Source organism: Rhododendron vialii, chromosome 11a (assembly GCF_030253575.1).
Source record: "Rhododendron vialii isolate Sample 1 chromosome 11a, ASM3025357v1".
Lineage (NCBI taxonomy): Eukaryota > Viridiplantae > Streptophyta > Magnoliopsida > Ericales > Ericaceae > Rhododendron > Rhododendron vialii.
This window is the reverse complement of record NC_080567.1, coordinates 30,151,955-30,166,745: the sequence shown is the minus strand read 5'-3', so window position 1 is coordinate 30,166,745 and position 14,791 is coordinate 30,151,955. Positions and strand designations below refer to the sequence as shown.

The 14,791-nt window shown below is 37.9% G+C and overlaps 1 protein-coding gene, 2 long non-coding RNA genes and 1 other non-coding gene across 9 annotated transcripts; 1 reads left to right on the top strand and 3 right to left on the bottom strand.

The window, feature by feature from the left end:
* Positions 1-537: 537 nt before the first annotated feature.
* Positions 538-4,378, bottom strand: LOC131306431 (uncharacterized). 2 transcript variants are annotated; one of them, XR_009193902.1, is made up of 3 exons: positions 4,220-4,378; positions 1,865-2,483; positions 538-960 (listed from the first exon to the last, which is right to left on the bottom strand). It is a non-coding gene; the product is annotated as an uncharacterized LOC131306431 (long non-coding RNA). The 2 variants fall into 2 exon arrangements; XR_009193901.1 differs by lacking the exon at positions 4,220-4,378 and having other exon boundaries at positions 1,865-3,338.
* Positions 4,379-5,529: 1,151 nt separating this feature from the next.
* On the bottom strand, positions 5,530-5,636 carry LOC131309055 (small nucleolar RNA snoR100). The gene has a single exon (XR_009194728.1). It is a non-coding gene; the product is annotated as a small nucleolar RNA snoR100 (small nucleolar RNA).
* A 543-nt stretch (positions 5,637-6,179) lies between these two features.
* LOC131306430 (probable pectin methylesterase CGR3) lies at positions 6,180-9,371 on the top strand. 5 transcript variants are annotated; one of them, XM_058332656.1, is made up of 4 exons: positions 6,180-6,377; positions 6,499-6,575; positions 7,940-7,995; positions 8,953-9,371. In XM_058332656.1, exons 1-4 carry the CDS (start codon positions 6,346-6,348, stop codon positions 9,103-9,105), a joined length of 318 nt encoding a protein of 105 aa, XP_058188639.1. In that variant the 5' UTR covers positions 6,180-6,345; the 3' UTR covers positions 9,106-9,371. The 5 variants fall into 5 exon arrangements, 1 of the variants encoding a protein (XP_058188639.1); XR_009193898.1 differs by having other exon boundaries at positions 6,337-6,377; positions 7,051-7,995; XR_009193897.1 differs by lacking the exon at positions 6,180-6,377 and having other exon boundaries at positions 6,384-6,575; positions 7,051-7,995.
* A 955-nt stretch (positions 9,372-10,326) lies between these two features.
* LOC131306429 (uncharacterized) lies at positions 10,327-14,454 on the bottom strand. The gene is made up of 3 exons (XR_009193896.1): positions 14,338-14,454; positions 12,638-12,931; positions 10,327-12,455 (listed from the first exon to the last, which is right to left on the bottom strand). It is a non-coding gene; the product is annotated as an uncharacterized LOC131306429 (long non-coding RNA).
* Between the last annotated feature and the right edge of the window lie 337 nt (positions 14,455-14,791).

Here is a 14,791-nt window from a genome sequence, read left to right as displayed (position 1 = left end):
CTACATGGGATGGTATAGTATAATCACCATTGGTATTATTTTCCTCTTCATTCTACGGTCAAAAAATGATCCTCAATCGTTTTATCTCATTCTTTACTCTACGCTTTTTTGACCAGAAATATACTCGATTTATATATAAAATCAAAATACGAAGGACTGGAACTCCATTAGTTCGAAAATACAGAAAACAACAAACGAACAAAACAAAATACAACAAAGTATTTTGATTGAATAAAACACTAATGTCAACCTACACAATCTCATCTACTCAAATTGAACAAAATATAACTAATGTCAACCTACACACAATCTCATCTATTATTTTGAGATCCCACGTGTCCCCTTTATTCTATTCCTTAAACCAACATTTTATAATTCTTTCAGCAACTAATCAGACAGATTACACTGCAGTCAGACATTAAAGTATTACACCAAGTGAACACAAAAGATGATGATTTCCAAAACCTGGGTTTCCCAGGAAGGTAAAATGAAGTTCTCCTTATAAATACAGACGAACGCTTATAAAATTCTATACAATTAAACTGAATGAGTGCACTTTTATAACAAAAAGTAACTATAATGAATGTACAATTTGTCAGTTGTGGTCACTAAAGATGGCCAACCCATTCATATTCTAAACTGGGTCTTCGAAATATATGAAAAAAAATGTTTCACTAACATCCTTATTTAAGCATGAAAGACCCGAAGTTATTCATCACGAACGTCCGCGAGTATTATATTAGTTGAATTACTGCAACGGATATTATTTTCTCCTGTAGTTCCTGTGTGACAGACACCCAAATCGCAATACCCCTGCATTGGCCTGTCAAAGGACTAGATCAAATCTGGGCCCTACAGTTGGACCCGTGATTCGTATTTGCACAATTGGCTCTTCGATTGCCACAAGTTCCATAGATCCACCAGCTTCTCCAACTAGGTATGACCGTATTTTCCAAGGACCTAAATGAAACAAATGATGAGCACAATAAGAACGCTAAATCAAGTAGCGACTCAGGAATATGTTGTTGCTATCGAGGAACAAACTTTCATAAAATATTATCAAACTATATCAGTTATCAGGACAAACTTTTAGGTAATGTGAAGTGAATCTGATAAGACACTGAAAAGAGATGTTCAAAAACTAGTCAGGACATTCTGCTCTCAGTTAAGTGTTGGCTCATCGCTTCTCCAGCTACACTATGTCCGCTCATATCTCCAAACAACATAACAGAGTCCACCCGAATTCGATCTACACCACTGCAGCCTTGCACGATTCAAATCAGGGTTCTAAGGATAGTAGTAGCGTATCCTCTAGCCTACCGGCATATAAGAATTTCGGACATCCAATACCAACATTTCCAGGACACAAGCCAATACTGTGCTATACAGGCTGACACCTGGCCGTATGAGCAATATAGATACGGATCCCCAATACCTTATTCAAAACAATGCTGAAACTTCTCCCAAGATTCATCACTTTCAAGAGATAATGTTTAACATGGATGATGAGACATATCTAAGGAGAAATGCCCACTCATTTTGTCAAGGACTCGAGGTGTAGCATTTCTCATTTGAAGCCCCGGCCAAACATTGTTGACTATATCTGTTATCTATTTGCAATGGTACTGCTCCTCCTCAAAGATCCCGAATGATGTAAGCTCTCACACACATTCTGAAATTCCTTTTCGAGCACATGAAGTGAATATGATCATACCCTCAAAAGCAGTACGGAAATACAATTTCTAAAGTGGTGATGTAGCATCTCAATGCAGAAAAGGATCAACTGGTTCACAAACATGTTAAAACCATAGTGCTTTAAAAGATAGCAGTTTGTATATAAAGAATGGAGATGCATCATCATTACCTTGTCTATGTTTTCTTAATCAGCTCGAGGCCAATCTCCCCATCTGCTATAGGTTCCACCGCAACTACTTCAGGAAAATTTTACATTAAACAACACTTGATTCCCATCTTCACAGTCGTTACGAAGCTTGAAAAGGAGCCACACGCTCATTGTAGCTTCAACCTTGCAACATTGCCATCAATCTTGTGTAGTGTCACACTAAGAAGCACAAACACGTCTATCGGCCTCACGTATCCGTGTCCGACACGTGTCAGTCACGGACACGACATGACACTCTCTGGACACGTATTGGACAAGCCTAAATACTTGTCCAATGTTTTTATTATATTTCTCTTCCTTAGACACATTGTGGATACTCTAGGACATGTTGGAAACACACTTGGAACATGCTAAGGACACATTAAAAGGTCTCCAACGTTTATAGGAAATCGTAGCATACCTCTATAATACAAATGCACTTTACATTTGACATATCCCTGACGTGTCCGTATCCCGTATCCGTGTCGGTGCATCTTAGGTGTCACATTACCAGGAGATATTGTCGAACTTCATCCAACACACACTACACATTTTCTGGAGTCAAGGGCAGTTCCACAGCAGAATCTGGGGCAGCAACTGCCTTTTGCAACAGCAAAATAGCAAAAAGAGTTAACTAGGAAATTTCAATAAAAATATCAATCTCAGTACCAAAAAAGTAAGGAATTAAAAACACACTGGTAGAAATTTTCACACAAATTAGATACTTCTACTGGCGAAGTGACGAATGACAATGGTAAACTTGTGTAAATTTGTAATGCATCGGTCAATAACAAAGAGGCTTACGAAGACCTGATTGAAGTGATGAAACAAAAAACAAGGCTTAATCATCGTTTTTATCAAAAGAATCTTGTCTCAAACACAACTCTTGGTCACACCAGACCAGACTTACTAATACTTTCCTGGTCAAACTAGCCTCTCGTCCAATGTCATGATTCCAATTTCCATTATGAGTGCCTTACCATGAGACTCATCACTGCATGAGTAATCATAAAAAAATACAACTAGCCAACTAAATTTAAACCAACTATATACGAGTAATAACTAATCTACACATTTTCAAGCACTTCTCATTTCAGCCAAACATCTTCATAACCACAAACATGGATTTACACCACAAACATGAAAGCTTTTTTCATGAGTACGGCATGTAACATGCCCACTAGAAGTCACGTAATTTCCACTGCACATATCGAAGGGCGGGTGATTAATGGATGTTCTTATGGTTCCTACAGTGGAAGTAAATTAAGAAACAAAGGCTACGACGCAAACAATCACAAGTCACAACTACCAACTCATAACAAATTAATTGCACATCAGTCACATATTGCGTAGGTCTATCTCCAGTTTCCTTCCTCATACCCAATCAATCAAGTGAGAATTACATGGACACCGTTATCGTTATGGTTATTATCACAATATAGAGAATTGAAAAAGAGTAAACAATTTCTCCCATCAAGAAATTCCATGCCTTATAATATTTATTTCATGAAGAGTGAGTGTTTGAACTTCTAACATGCAATAAGTAAACTACAAAACTCCTTATTAAGGTAGAATTAGGTGTGCATACTTTGAGTTATATAGGTTCACCACTAAGAGCATCTCCAAGGGAGGTATCAAATTTCTATACCCAATTTAGCTTTAGTGACACATGTGGCAAGTTGAAGATCCATTTGCTACAAGTCCACTCCAAAGGACTCTTCAACCTTTATATTTTTTGTTACTCTTTTGACTTTAGGTGACCCATTTTCCCAAAACAATCAAATAGTTTACCAATCATCATTATTATATTTGATGGTGTTTCAATTCGAAGACTCATTTTGTCTCTCTTCAAACTTAAAGAGTGAGAAAGCTACAAATAATGGCGTAGTGAGTTTGCTATCTCCCTTGGAGCTCCGTTTGCTGACATGGGTTTTCAAATGTGGTTTAGTTTTCATTTTGCTACCTCCCTTGGAGATGATCTGAGGCTTCTTGCAAAACTAAATACCCATCCCTACGAAAAATTATTACTTGCCCCTAGAGCACCGAATAATCCTCTCTATCTTTATGCCCTAACCATGTACCTAGTATTTTGCAATGGTTGTACTCACATTGACCACCCCCAACTATCAAGAATAACATACTCGATAGCAAAATTGACAGTTTTGAAACTGGTTTTTTTTATTCATTCTATCAAGCCCATATGACATCTACAGCTAAGAAAGAAACTTATCCGAACACCCGACATACAAAATGATAGTTTTGGTGATGAAGACAGGCAATAATAATAAGAATTGCCAAAGAAGAAAAAAAAAAAACACAGACAAAGCTTTTGCATACCTGAAATGTGACGCCAGAATCAGTTCACAGGGAATTGAAACAAGATATAGTGAGATATGATATACATGCATGGGCGCGCGCACACACAAACATATATATATATATAGAGAGAGAGAGAGAGCGAGAACCATGGGGGAAGCGGGACGACGACTGCTGGTTGATCTCCCCCCACCTTGGGCGGGTCGATATTTGGAGGCGACTGAAACGAAGACGACCGGGTTATCTTGATAGAACCTCGCATCTCAACACTGCGGTTCACAAAAACGACGTCGGTTTATTAATTATGACTTCGCATTTCGAACATGAGAAGTCCATTGGCCACGTCTAATCGGAAAATTGTGAGCTCCTTCTGAGTTTATTTCTTGATCTAATCTGTTCAAGTTGTAGATCTTGTCAATGAGATATAATTTGTATAATATAATGTGAATAAAGTTCATATTGATAGATAATCGGAGATGATAAGAGTGAATTTAATTTTCTGAAAATAGAACTGGTCGCACTTGATCAAACGACGAGTTCACAAAACCTCGTGTCTTCAAAGTGCGAGGTTTTTGAAACGACTTCGCACGCCATTTGAAGCTCCCACCACAGCGACTGCGACGGGTAATCTGTAAATTGTGAACTCGTACTGGATTTAATTCTTGATCGAAACTGTTCAATTGGTAGAACTTATCAAGAAGATTAACAATTTCGAAGATCATGCAAATCGAATACTAATTATTTAATAATCGAAGATGATCGGAGTAAATTTATTTTTCTGAAAATAGTTTTGGCTGCACTGGATCACACCCATATCGTTTCTTTTTCAGTACTCCTATTACCGGAGAAAATTCACTCCGCGGAGAGAGAGAGAGAGAGTGAGAGAGGTTGTGTGGTGGTTCAGCTGGAGGAAAGGGCCTTCGGGGATTTTGCATAGCTCAGGAAGGAATTCAATGGACTTGTCCGACTGCCATTGTAACAGGCAAGGACGGAACCAGGATTTTACCCTAGCAGTGGCGAAATATATACTAAAAAAATAAAAAGATGCATTACAATATTAATAGTCATCGGTTCCAGAAAAAAATTAAAATAACATAATAACAACTATAGTAAATGATGTTTTTCATTTGCACATAGAGTATGAAAAAAGACTAATTTTAATTTTGGGCATCGATAATGCCACTCCAACAACAACAGCAGCAACAGAACCCATGTAGTCCTCAATCATTGGGGGTATGAGCAGAGGAGGATTGGAGACAGACCTAACTTTTAACAATATGTATAAAATGGCTGATCTCAGAATACCACTTAAACAATAGCCCCATTATACGTGTTTTGCTGTGGAACTATGCCCCAAATCAAAGCCAAATGACATCAAAGAGGGCAGACCTAGAGACTCAATTCAATTTATGTGCACATTACCATGCTTCCTTCATTGATAGTCTATAGCATTAGTCTGCACAAAGATAATGCCACTCTCCAAATTTATAATGTCACTCTCCAAATCCCTATATGGATTTCCCAAATTGATAACCGAACTCCCTTTTAGGAGTGACATTATATATTTGGGGAGTGACATTATAATTAAATTCCCTTAATTTTTTAGGTTAAGTTATTTTAGGGTTATAATTAATGTGGAGTTTTTTTTCTTAATTACACATCATCATTTATATTATTTCACTTTGGCCCATTGAATTTAGTTTTAGAATACTTTTTTGGGTCTCATTTCTTAAAAAAAAAAAAAAAAAAAGATTTATGACTAATATATAATAAAAAATAAGAAAAAAATCTAGCAGTGGCGAGACTATATAGGTTGGAAATACATTTTTTTTTCACATATAATAATTGCATTTTCTAAAATTCTTGTCGTGGCGGTCGCCGCCACTAGACCCCCTGATCCCATCCTTGGTAACAGGTCTCTTCTAATCCTTCATTCTTTCAGTTCTAACTCAAAACCAGTCAGTCAGCTGATGTTGATTTTGCATAGCTTTCAATTTTAATTAAGCTTTGTCAAGTATTTGTTTACCACTGTACGGATCTGTTGGAAACAATCCTTCGGTAGGCCTACCCTTCGCACTCGCTCTCAATTACGGCTCTATGCTTATGATTATGATTTATGAGTCTACGACTAAGAGGAGCAAAAACGCATGTACATACGCGAAAGGTGCTTTGTAGAAAGGTTGGTGCTCTAGATTGAACTTTATGACCGGCTGTCTTTAATGTGCTAGTTTTTCTTTTCTGTCCCAATCTTATTTTGAAATTCGGCATAGTAGCTCTGATATGGTCTGTATATATTTCAGGTGCCAACCAAAAGATACGACGATTACTAGTGTGGCCTTTCATCCTTCTTATCCTCTATCTGCATCATGCTCTGATGGTATGGTTTATCCCTATTTGAATCAGAATCCTCTATTGTTCCACTGGAAATTCTCCGAGGAAATACAAGTTCAAATGGAAAAGATTTGTACTTTGATTCTACATCTTTTTCTTCTTGATATGGTTGAAATGGAAGCAGTGATAATCCTCGTGAATATACTGAAATATCTCAATACTGATGGTGACACACTTTCTATTGAACATCCGCTGACTTCTTTTTGTCAATTTTCCCGAATTTTAGGAGTAACGAACTGTAAGTTCCATTCTCGGCAATGAGCGTGCTTGATCACTATCTATGTTGGTATCAATAATTGAATTTGCAGAATTGTATGGTCCCGCATAAAATGTTCCTTTTTGGCAGTCCTGTTCATGTTTAATTTTGGGGACAATTCATTTTGACTTGTGAAGCTGGAACTATTTGGCAAGTCCTTCATAGCAGATAGTATCATCTCTGGACTAATAAAATTGCTTTCTAGGGTGTGGATCTCGGAATTAGGGAAGAAAAAAAAAAGCGCATTGCAATATTAGTCATGGCCAAGCACAGATTTTGTTTTGAAAATATCCCATCCACTCCAGAGAGTGCCAATAACACATCATGAAAGAACGTGAACTGCTGCAATGGATGGTATTTTCTCCCGTAGTTTCTGTATGACAGACACCCCAACAGTAGTTACAACTGCAACTGGCCCAGTGAATTGAATTCTCCCGATTGGCTCTTCGATTGCTACTAGTCCGGTTTTTTGCAAAATGTGATGGGAGAATAGCAGCAGATTACTATGCGATAGTCATATGTGTACCCAAAAAGCTGCTTTATAAGTCTGTTCAACAACTGAGAGCGGTAAGACAATTTTCTTTCTTTACTATGCCAGAGCCATATGTTCTGGCCCAAACTTGGGGGATCAACTCTGGGTTACAATTTCCGCGTCAAGTGATTTATTACATGAAGTTTCCTAAGGCACCTCCTAGCAGCTTCGATAACATCCCACACAAAAATGCAAGTTTGAGTCTCCTCAACCCCTGTAAAAGGAAGGGCATAAGAATTTTCTGGATCAATGAAGACTCAAAAGAATGATTTTGGAACTACTTGTGGAATTTCTGGCTTAGTAGGCCTGCAGTTTCACTGATTCCCTGCTTGTTGATGGTTTTCCAGCAAAAAAACATGATTCAGGCAAAAAATGCCTGGAAAATATCTCATTGTTGTTCAATTTGATAGTTGGTTAGTTTAGTGTATGTATGGTAGATAAAGGTGCTCTTTTAAAGCTTACAAGCATATTTGTCAATACCATATTTCCTTGATGATGTTCACGTATTTCTAGTTAAGGGTTACATTGGTGAATGTTTGCTATTTTGTGTTGTCATATGTAGGTTACCCAGGCCAGCATAGAGCTAAAGTGGCAGAGTTCTCCACATTTGGTCGACCGGTAAGTTACTAATGTTTTGTTGGAATTGATTCTGTTCCTAGTCAAAGAAGGGTATTATAGACCTATAGTTGCTCATGCATACAAGATGAAACATGTTGTGTGGATCGTTGCTTATATCATTGACTGTTAGGTTGGTTGGATTGGCCGCATAGGTGACAGCACTCATTAATTGAGGATTATCAATACAATGTATTGTGGTTTATAGATCCGCTGCATCTTGTATCTCTGTGAAGTAGATGTGTGCGTCGATATTCCTGTTGGAATCAATTTATGTTCAAGATTCTAACTGTCTTCCCAGAAGTTCCCACTTATCTCATATCTGCCTTGCTACTACTAGAAGTTAAGTTTATACATGATACAAAAGTTGTCATTCTATTGTAACTGCATGGAGCACGACTCCAACTTGGTTCAAGAGACCCTCAACCAGTCCTTAAAGACTCCATCAAGTCCCGACACTGTACTAATATACCAAGTTAGATTCTGCTCCGGACTTCCCATTAGTAAAAATAAGGGGGTGGTCTGCTTAAAAGTTTCCATCCTTTGGAGTCTGCTAAAGTTTCTCAAAGACAGAGAGATTGCCTGAATTATTATGATGAATGTCTAATTGTCCATCATCCACAAAATATCAGTTTCTCTCGAATTTATCCAGCCAAAGTTTTGGTTTCTGCAAACCTCATGACACAAACTTTTGATATCTGCATGATGTACTTCTACCGAAACTCCAAATCCCGTTTGTCTAATTAGGTTAAAAAATGAATCTTACTAACTACTACTGTCATGCAAATAAGTAAATGCATTTGTTCTTAAGGGTCATGCCCTCTTATTTGCGTACCATACATTTGTTGCATGTTGCCTCCCTATTTAGTGGCAGCAATCTGGTTTCGGTTGCCTCGAAAAAAAATCTGCAGTGTCAGCTTTAAAGCATAACATGCTGTTTCTTTTTGTGTTTGTGTGAAGGCCAAACTGCGAAGCTTGTCTTGGTGGATAAGGTACTTTGTGCAGACCAGCTTAGAAGAGAATGAAGCTGCTACTAAGAAGTTTGAGCAAGCTGCAACCAAGAGATCTTACAAGCCTGCCTGCCAAGTTTTCCACCTCAAATCGTACCGTTGAAATCTCTTGATCATATCTTCTTGGCAAAAAAATTGTGCCGAGAAATGTCTTCAGTTCACGAGAAATATATTACATATGGATATGGTGGTTATCATGTTCAGTTTTTTTTTGATGTTTAATTTATGCAACGCTAGATATTTAATAGTGTTTCGGGTTCTTACATCCCAATGCTGGAGCTTGTTGTAGGCCAAGTGCTGATTCTGTTTAGCATATTCTAACTCAATCTGCTAGTTTGATTAGTATATTGGAGGAGAACTTCTTTTTTGGCATTTCTCTTTTATTCAAAATTTGGCAAATTGTGGAGAGGAAGCCTTGTGTTTGTCACATATTGCTTGTCTTTCAAGCAGTTTTATCTTCTTCTGAGTCATATACCTTTACTGATACTGGGAATATTTGGTTGTGTGCTTTCATATTTTGTCAACATAAATCTTCATTTATATGTGGTAAAAAGACAGAACTCTTTGTTAATGGCTATTTATTTATTTTTTTCCCATTATCATCTCACGGTGTTTGATACATGAACGATTCAATCCTCATGCAGATGAGAAAAACATTCATTTTGTTAGGCTTGTTTTTTAAACAATTCAAGCAAGCCATTCTTGTTTTGACAGGTATTTGATCGAATAACACGTGTCTTGTTATAAAATTTTGATCCAGAAATTAAACAAAAAATTAGATAGTTTTCTTTAGTCCTTGCGATTATCTTATTGAGATGTTTTTATAAAGAATTGATTAAAAGGTCAAGATGTTAGAAATTGGACTTGACAATGGAATTAGAAAGAGAGACTTTCACAATGGAAGTAGAGAGAGAGACTCTTCAACGGTCAGATTGAATAAATTCAATCTCGTTATATGCCTCATAGCCAGGTTGGGGTCGGGCTCAGGTAGACGGAACATTCTATGGGAATCGACAGCTTGTGCACTAATGGCACTGACCTGCACGCATGGCCCACTTTGGATCCCACACAAATAATCCGAGCAATTCAATAATTTTATGAGAGATTCATAAAAAATTAGTTCAATCGGACAAGTATAGGTACTTCTAATTTTTCATTAAGATTACAAGGGAAGAAAAAAAAAGTGACAGAAGACACGTCTATTCACCCATTGGCTCTTCTAGACAGAGGTTTCTAATTCAAGAATGCCTATTCACCCGTTTGCTCTTCTAGACAGAGGTTTCTAAATCTTTGTTCCCTTCGTTGCATTCTTGATGCACACTAATTTCGAGGCACAATTTCGACAAACATGTTATATTGTCTGATTGGGAGTGCATCGAAAGTATAAATAAGTTCTATCCAGAAACAACAGAGAAATAGGGACATAGTTAGTTGCTTACCTACAAAATCAATGATTAGACGACTATCAGGAACCCTTCCAGACAGGATATATAAAAAAGGAAAAAAAAAAAAAAAAAGAAACTCTTCCAGACGGCTTGCCAAACAAAGTTTCGCAGTACAGCGACAAGGGGCTAGGCCGAAGGCTGCCATCATCGGTGTTGGAATTCGCATCCCCGAAGTTGTATGTATAGTCTTGAAAACCACAATTCTTTTAACCACCACCACCTTTTAAGTAAAGAACAGACAGAGCAAGTAAAGGGCCGTGAACCATTCTTTTATATGGTTGTTGCCGAGCCATGGACATAAGGATCAGGCGTATATGGAGAATTTGTGTTTTTGTCTTCCCGTGATTAGGCGGAGTGGTTTCTTTGTCCTCCCAATCGTGCAAGCCATGGCTGTCTGGCGCGGTTGTTTATGGCTTCTCATCATCGTGAACACCAATGAAATCCGACAATGGTTTGTTGAGATCATCAAGCGTCATTGCATTTGTTGCCACAGCCAAGGCCGGAAGTGTGGCCACTGCAGGCAAGAGTGTTGGCACCCCTTTGTTTTCTCAATGGCAACCGAGGAAAGGACAAACAAAAGAATGAAGAGATGAGCAATCATGATGATGAAAAGGCAACTCTATGTGATGATAAAGAACCGGGTGAATAAAAAATTCGTGTCTGAAGTTTACATAGAGAAAGCCTTACTAATTATAGAGTTTTTGGCAGTTGGAATCCAGAGAGATTATGAAACATGGTGATGTAGATAGCTATATTTGACTCGTGTATTGTTAGGTTTGCATATCAAGACTTCGTAATAACACATTTCAACTGGCAATGCCAAGAAATAGAAAGGTAAAAAAGTGCAAGCACAGATTCGAACCAAAACACACTGTGTTGATAGCTACCAACAAAACCTCCTTCATTTATAATTATCCAAAATGAGGGCCGCTTTTTGCGTCCAAAATTTGGCGGTCCTAGGCGGCAGCCACTTGGGCCTTGCCCTAGGGCCGAGCCTGCATACTTGGGTTGCAAGGCTATGGTTGTTTGTGAAGTTTAAACCATATGTCCTGTTTTCATTTTCCCTACCCCACCCATTCCTCACTTTTTTTCTCTGTTTGTTTTTTGGTTCTATTGCATAGACCCTAAAATCTTTCTCTATTTTCTTGATGTTGCCCACACTTATTCAAGTGGCTAGCGCAAAGAGTACCAAATCAACAAAATCAATGGGCATTTAGGTCCACAAATAGAGGCTTTGATACAAATCCAAGTCTCATAGTTGTATGCTCAATGTCATTTGAATGGATACTATTCCATGCATAGGATGAAGATCACATTGCCAAATTCCTATGGTTCGATAGAAGTGCTCAGTGCTTTTTAGTGAACAATGCTAGTATATATGTATACATAAGCTTAGGAAATAATTTTTACAATCCACTATTTTATCAATGCTCTCTAAAATTTGTCTTTTAGTGTGGATTAATGCATCAATTAAATTCCGGAGCACATTTATAAGAAAGTGAAGTGCAAAAATTATTTCTCTATCCACTTATAAAATTAACCCTCATATACAACTACAATTGTTTTTTATGCAACTAAAAGAAAAAATATCCATTTTAAGAAAATAGTTGATGATAAAGGCTTCGAAAAAGAGTACTTCTGTGACGACCCGAACTTATACAATACAGTAATATCTAGTAATCCAATAGCACTGGTCATTCAGGTATTAAAGCATTGGAGGTGCTCTAAAACATACGATAAAGGGGATTAATCAATCGAAACTTGAGAAAGTACCTGTATTTGGTTGTCAGTAATTAGAGCTTCAAGCTCTTTCTCAAGACCTGCAACGCTTGTTTTGAAAGCATTAGCCATCATCTGAAGATCAACTGCCACAAATGGGTGAGTATACCGGATAAGGACTTTGTGACGGACCTCTTCATACAGTGTCATGACATGGTCGTGCAAATGGATACCAAGCAGCAGGGTTGTTTTCAAATCCCCAAGGTAATCCAGACATGAAGCATAATGGCTGCCATGATAACAGAAAAGTGTTCACATCAGAATACCAAGTAAAAAGATGATAATTCCACGAACAGGCAATTAGCACCCAATAAAATGAGGCAAGAATAAGACAAAACGCAACGGTAAATCAGAATGCCACCAACCTAGCAACATGGACATGTTCAAAAGAACAAAGACATAGCAAGTTACCTTGAATAAAAATTGTGAGTAAGCTCCCTAACTTCAGGGACTGACTCTAAGAAATTCTGGAAGTTGAGATTGTCTATGGCCTTGTTCTGCCAAATAAATCAAACTAATCAGGAACATAACTTCAAACTACAATATTACATAGGAACTATGCAATAGTAATAGACATGGTATAGTTGCCTTCAGCTTTGTTCTGTCAAAACTTGCAAGCACACAAAACACACCATATGTTGCAATGTCTTGGAGTGCAATCACTTCTGAGTATCTGTTCCCCGATTCACGAACCGTCTCCATGAACTGCAAATATACCAAAGACGTCAAATGTCACAAGTCCAAACCAAAAGAACAAGTTCAATTAAAAGGCAACAGTAAATCATCAATCATTCAGTAGCGGCAGGGACCATGTTCCATGATTTCAAAAACATAACTAAGGAAAGATTTACTACTACTTCTTACAACAAAGACTAAACAACAAGATAAGGACCATAGAATTAGATGACAGATTGTGTAAACCAAGAGAAGTTTGAGACTCAGGTAAACTTTAAATCAGCAAGTTATTGGAACTTCGGGCTACTTAAAGTTGAGACATGCTACACATGATAGGCAATCAGAGACATGCTCTATTTCAAGAGGCGTACGCCAAGTCAAGCTCAAAATCATAGCTGAGTAATTGACACGGATAAGCAAATTTGTATGGAAGAATCTCGGATTATTATCACCAAATCTGAGGTAATTAAGCCGTGACGTGACCTTTGGTGCCAATATAACTCCTCTTGCTCCCAAAGGAGGTTTGAGGAGTTGATGAGGTTTCTTCCTCTTCTCAATTCTCCTCTGAGTTTGGACTGTTTGAATCTCGGCAATGCGCAATTTAAGCATCTCTTCTTGCTCTCCATACCTTGAAACTTCTCCTTATGCCAAGCCCTCAACTTGACCTAGCACTTCCTCAACTTCTGGGCTAATTTTGTTGTGTTTTATCCAGAGCTTTGAACGGACCACTGTTGCTGGATAATATCCCCACATTCCTCCTCAGATGTCCACATTGACTCAAATAGAAGACCAATGCCTATGAATCCCAGCACTTATACCATGAATGTGATCCCAAACTTCCTCTTTGTTACTCACCTATGGACTCCAATAAACAAAAGAAATCTCCCATGTCCGACACTCTTCATATTTTTTTGAATGGCAAAAAGAAATTTCATTAATCTCTGAAGTTGTTACAAAGATTAATAGGACAAGGACAATAGCATCAAATTCCTAACAAACATAGCAAAACTCGCTATAGTTGAGGGAACGCCTTGTTTGTTCCGACCCAAATCCTCCTCCATACCTCCATAAAATTGAATTGTAATCTTGAGTATTGGGACGAGAGTTCCCCTGTAATGTTTCTTGATGAATAACAACAGACCATTTCTTTCTTCTCCGTTTCTAATAATTTCTCTACTGTTTTCACTCTTCTCTTCCACCATTGTTTCTCTGCAATTTCTTACTTAGCTGCTCATAAGTCATAATACCTTCTTATCACAGTTTATATTCCCTTGATCCATGGGCTTGAGCTTTTCAACAAAAATTACAACCAAAAAAAAACCCCCAAGCACCAACAAAGAAGATCGTCTTGAATACATCAGGTAACATGAAATGATGAAATCGATTGCATAATTCGAATCGCATACAATTTGGATAAAAATTGAGCTTTTGTATACCTGATAATGTGAGGCAATTAGTTTGTAGAGGATTGACGCCTGAGTGTGAACAAAGATTCAGTGAAATACAATGATGTATAGAGAGAGAGAGAGAGAGAGAGAAATCTTGGGGGAATCAACTGGGGACGACGTCTGGTGTTGGGGTTAGCACTTAGCAGCACGTCCTCGTGCTCATTAGAAACTCGCGAGTGACAGGCGCGAGCCTTTGCCCAAAACGGCGTCGCCCATACTCATTACTACTTCGCAGCTTCAAATTGAGAAGTCAGTTGAAAATGAGAATTTGACAAATTGTGAGCTCATTCTGGTTTATTTTTGTGATCGCAATTGTTCATGTTTTAGAGATTTTGAAGGCTGTAAACCTTGGTAAATATCATCTGAATCGAATGCTGATTTACATACGATCGAAGACGATAATGGTGAATTTTCTTTTGTGAAAATAAACTTGGCCACACTA